Source organism: Rhopalosiphum maidis, chromosome 3 (genome assembly GCF_003676215.2).
Source record: "Rhopalosiphum maidis isolate BTI-1 chromosome 3, ASM367621v3, whole genome shotgun sequence".
NCBI lineage: Eukaryota > Metazoa > Arthropoda > Insecta > Hemiptera > Aphididae > Rhopalosiphum > Rhopalosiphum maidis.
The window spans coordinates 73,721,777-73,725,781 of NC_040879.1; the positions used below are offsets into that span (position 1 = coordinate 73,721,777).

The 4,005-nt window shown below is 29.6% G+C and overlaps 1 protein-coding gene across 1 annotated transcript; it reads left to right on the forward strand.

Annotated features, from left to right (window-relative positions):
- Nucleotides 1-216: 216 nt before the first annotated feature.
- LOC113558358 (tyrosine-protein kinase transmembrane receptor Ror2-like) lies at nt 217-3,496 on the forward strand. Its single transcript, XM_026963816.1, has 4 exons — nt 217-831; nt 1,420-1,607; nt 1,675-1,884; nt 3,395-3,496. Exons 1-4 carry the CDS (start codon nt 759-761, stop codon nt 3,494-3,496), a joined length of 573 nt encoding a protein of 190 aa, XP_026819617.1. The 5' UTR covers nt 217-758.
- The last annotated feature ends 509 nt before the right edge of the window (nt 3,497-4,005 follow it).

A 4,005-nucleotide genomic window follows, 5' to 3' on the forward strand; every position in this document is an offset into this window, starting at 1 on the left:
ACCTTCGGCACCGGCCGACGGAATCGTCGGGTTCCGCGGAACACCGGTTGAGAAGCACTACTGTGTTGACGACGAATTACCCGAATAACGTGCGGGAGCCCACGGCAGCTGTCGGCGCGGGGACCGAGTGTCGTCGGACGGACCTCGTGACGTTTTTCCCGGAGAATACGTCCAATATATTCATTGCATCGCCGACCCGCGCCGGCAGTATCGCAGACCGCCACACTGCGGAATCGATATTACATCGAGTCGTATCACATAATACGTACAATACGCTTATCAATATCGACCGACTTTGTACACTGGTGCTTTATCAATTATCGTTGTCAATTATTATTATTATTATTTTATAAATTACATGTTTGTGCGTTTAAATCGACTGTAACATTAAATGTATTTACGCGGCTTACAGAAGTATATTTTTCACACTGCGTAATCGTTTTTGATGACCGCTGTTCGTCCGTCGGTCAGATTGCGGCTTCATCGTCGAACAGTTGAGCTGGTCTAGTCGAGGATGGTCCGACGACGCTCGACGAATGTGGGCATTATTGCGGCGGTGTCGACGGCACGAACCGTTTTAACGAACCGCCTGGCATAAATCAATCGGGACCCCAATAGGTACCTGGACGAGAGTCAAATTGTTTTGGGCCTCGACTGGCTGAACAGTATAATTGCACGCTCTACGCAAACGCGTCCAAGGAGGCGGCATTCAACGATTCGCAGATGACATGCAGTTTCAAAACAATACAAAATAACCAATGGATTTCATTAAACGGGCATCATTATTGTTCGTATTGTCGGTATTACTCGTCAAGCAATCAACACAAGTCAGTAAGTATCCATTAAAGTATAGTTTTTAAATCAATTGAATGCAATGTATTAACAATTATTAAATGAATAATATTCATAAAGACCAAAGATGAATTGCAAAATAAAAATGTTTTATTCCAATTCAAAGATTTTATAAGTAAGAATGTAAGATAGTAATAATTCTTTATTAGAAATCAATGTTAATTTTATTTTATAACAAAACAATCATTTTCAACTAAAATTTCAAAATTTATACCATAATTTTCCCCTCACTTGTTTACCTATCTAAAAATTTGGGTAATTTTTTTAGGGTATTAATGAGTTGTGTTAAAATTTTAAATTATATTTTAGATTGTGTTATGTTTGTATGGTATTTAAATTTGGAATGATATAATATAATATGTTCAGATATTATTTCTTATTCAATAACTCATTTTTTAATTTGTTACTGAACTAATAAACTGGTTAATGAGTTTTAAATAAGCAAGTAAATGTGACCTTAGCAAAAAATAAAATGAGTAACATAATTTTTATTTCATTCAAATGTTACATTATCTGAGCATTAAATCTATACGAATTTTATACTCATGATTTGAGGTTCTATTTTAGATTCTCCTGACGGATATTGTGCTCAGTACAATGGGAAGATATGTAGAAAATATTTAAATGCTTCAATTCTTATATGGTTTAACAATACTTTGAAAAATGAAGGAAGTGAACAAAATGAAATTATCACTACCGGGTTATGGGAAGAAATGTTACCAAGTTTTTCAAAAACATGTAGACCAGCAGCTGAAGTATATTTTGCTTAAAAGTTTTTGATTATTTTAGATTTATATTAATTAATTAATTTTTATTTTTCAGAAACTTCTATGTTTATATGCATTTCCTCATTGTCAACAAGATAAATCTTATTTTCCACTTTGTTATGAAGATTGTATAGCAGTACGAGAATTGTTTTGTTATAAAGAATGGGCTTTGATTGAAGCGAATAAACAAAGGGGAATTTTTTATAAATCCAAAGGACATTTTTCTTTACCATTTGTGAGAACCTACCACATAACTCACAGAATGGTAAACCTGTATGTTCACATGCCATGCTCACAGAATTAAAACAAGATGAAATAACTAGTAAGTATTTTATATTAAAATAACTTAATAGTTATATACTTATTTTTTATTATATTAGCCACTAGGAAAAAAACCACTTTTAGATTCTGAGAGAGTTATTAATGTATTGTTTTACTATTATGATTTTTTTCTTTGTATCTGTCATCATGTTTTGAAGTAGAAAAAATAATTTGAATATCAATTTTAAAGATAGTAAATTTATCTTTGGTTTTCTGGGAATAGTGTTTTTGAAATAGTAAATTTCCCATATTTATCAAAATAATCAGGAAAACATGAACTTTTACGTATAATAATGATATTATTTATTAAATAATTTTCAAAATATTATGACACTTAGCTAAGGATGTTTGCAATTTTAATCGTTTTAATTTATTTCTGATCTACGATAATAAAATATACACAATTATACTGTTTGTACTCGTTTTGTAAAATGTATTTTTTTATCTAGAATTTTGTTTATGTTATTAGGTTGTTATTAAATGTAAATTAATTGTTTTAAGAAGGTTTTTTATACTGTTCTACTTAATATAACAATCTATAATATAAGTTCAATAAACTAAAATGATTAATAACTTTACAAAATGTATATCTAAAAATAATTGTTATTTAGAGATTAAAATAAATATACTCAATGGATTTAGTAGTGCTGTTGCAATTTATTGTTTTAGTTTATCACATCTGTAACATAAGAATTTTGACGTTATGTATTTCCAATATACTAATTGATCTGGTGAAACGATAACAATTCTGGTAACAGATCAGAATTAGTTATGAGATTAACTTCAACATTTTGATTTTAACTCTTTTAAAAATTAAAATATGACAAATTTTTAAAACCAAATATGTGGAAGTCAATTTCAGGTAAACTTAACAGCAATTCAAATCTGTATTCAATACTCACTAAATTAATAGGTACATAAAATATAGATCGAGACCAAATTTCTTTTTGTCTATGTATGTATAGACAAAGCCAGAAAATGACTTCTTTCAATTCCCTTAATAGAATGTTGTACCCCAGTTTATTGTCTCTATTTTACTAACATATATGGTACCAAAATTATGTACAGCAGTTTGAATTTTGTTAGTTTTGCTTGAATATTTGAGTGAAATAACCTATTATCTAACTTAAAGATAAGAACATTATCTTTTTTCTCTTTGGATTTTTACGTATTTTAATTTTAAGAGAGTTATTAGCATGTAGAATATTAATATTTAAAAATGCTGATAATTCACTTAAAAATTAACGTATTGTGAAAAACCAACGAGAGGACACAGATATTCTTAAATTTGAATTTGATAATAGGTTAATTCACACCAACATTTAAGCTAACAACACAAAATTGGAATTGCTGGATTTTGGTATGTATGTGTGTTAACATATGCAGGTATGATGTTCTCTTAGTTATTTTATTTAATTATTTTCAAAGTATTCAGTTATAAATCTTTTTTTTAGTTGATTGCATTCGTGGAAATGGTCGTTTCTATCAAGGATATATTAATGTTACTACCAATCAGGTTTGCCATGCCAACGATGGGATTCAAAAGTTCCGCATGAATTTGTAAGACCACCAATTAATGTATTTCCAGAAGTTCAAAATTCTGAAAATTATTGCCGAAATGCTGGAGGTGAAGTGTCCTCTCCGTGGTGTTATACTATGGATCCTGAAGTGAGATGGCAAAATGTGATGTACCTCTTTGTGGTAAGACTTTAATTATTGTTTTATTGTTTAGCTATAGTATACTTAAACTAAGTGTTGTAGTCTTTATTATTTTATTTATTTATACTCATGATTATAGATAAAAATGAAACTGAATTAGTGGAACCAAAATTTGATATCATTAATAATGATACGGCTATAATATTATTACGATGATTTTAAACCATGTTGAAATGTTCATTGATCAAACATCAACAAACACATCTACTATATTTCTTGTGATTGTTGGAGTTCTGATACTTTTAATATCAGTTATAATCTTAGTGTTGTGCAACAAGTTGTTGTCAAATAAAACTTCATACAGATCAACAAAACTCGAGTAAATATATATGATTATTAATCAATT

What these genes read in the sequence shown, in the direction of transcription:
- LOC113558358 (XM_026963816.1), top strand. Translation starts at nt 759, where the DNA reads ATGGATTTCATTAAACGGGCATCATTATTGTTCGTATTGTCGGTATTA. An exon ending in CAAGCAATCAACACAAGTCA is followed by an intron (nt 832 to 1,419) that starts GTAAGTATCCAT and finishes GTTCTATTTTAG; the next exon opens with ATTCTCCTGACGGATATTGT. An exon ending in CATGTAGACCAGCAGCTGAA is followed by an intron (nt 1,608 to 1,674) that starts GTATATTTTGCT and finishes TTTATTTTTCAG; the next exon opens with AAACTTCTATGTTTATATGC.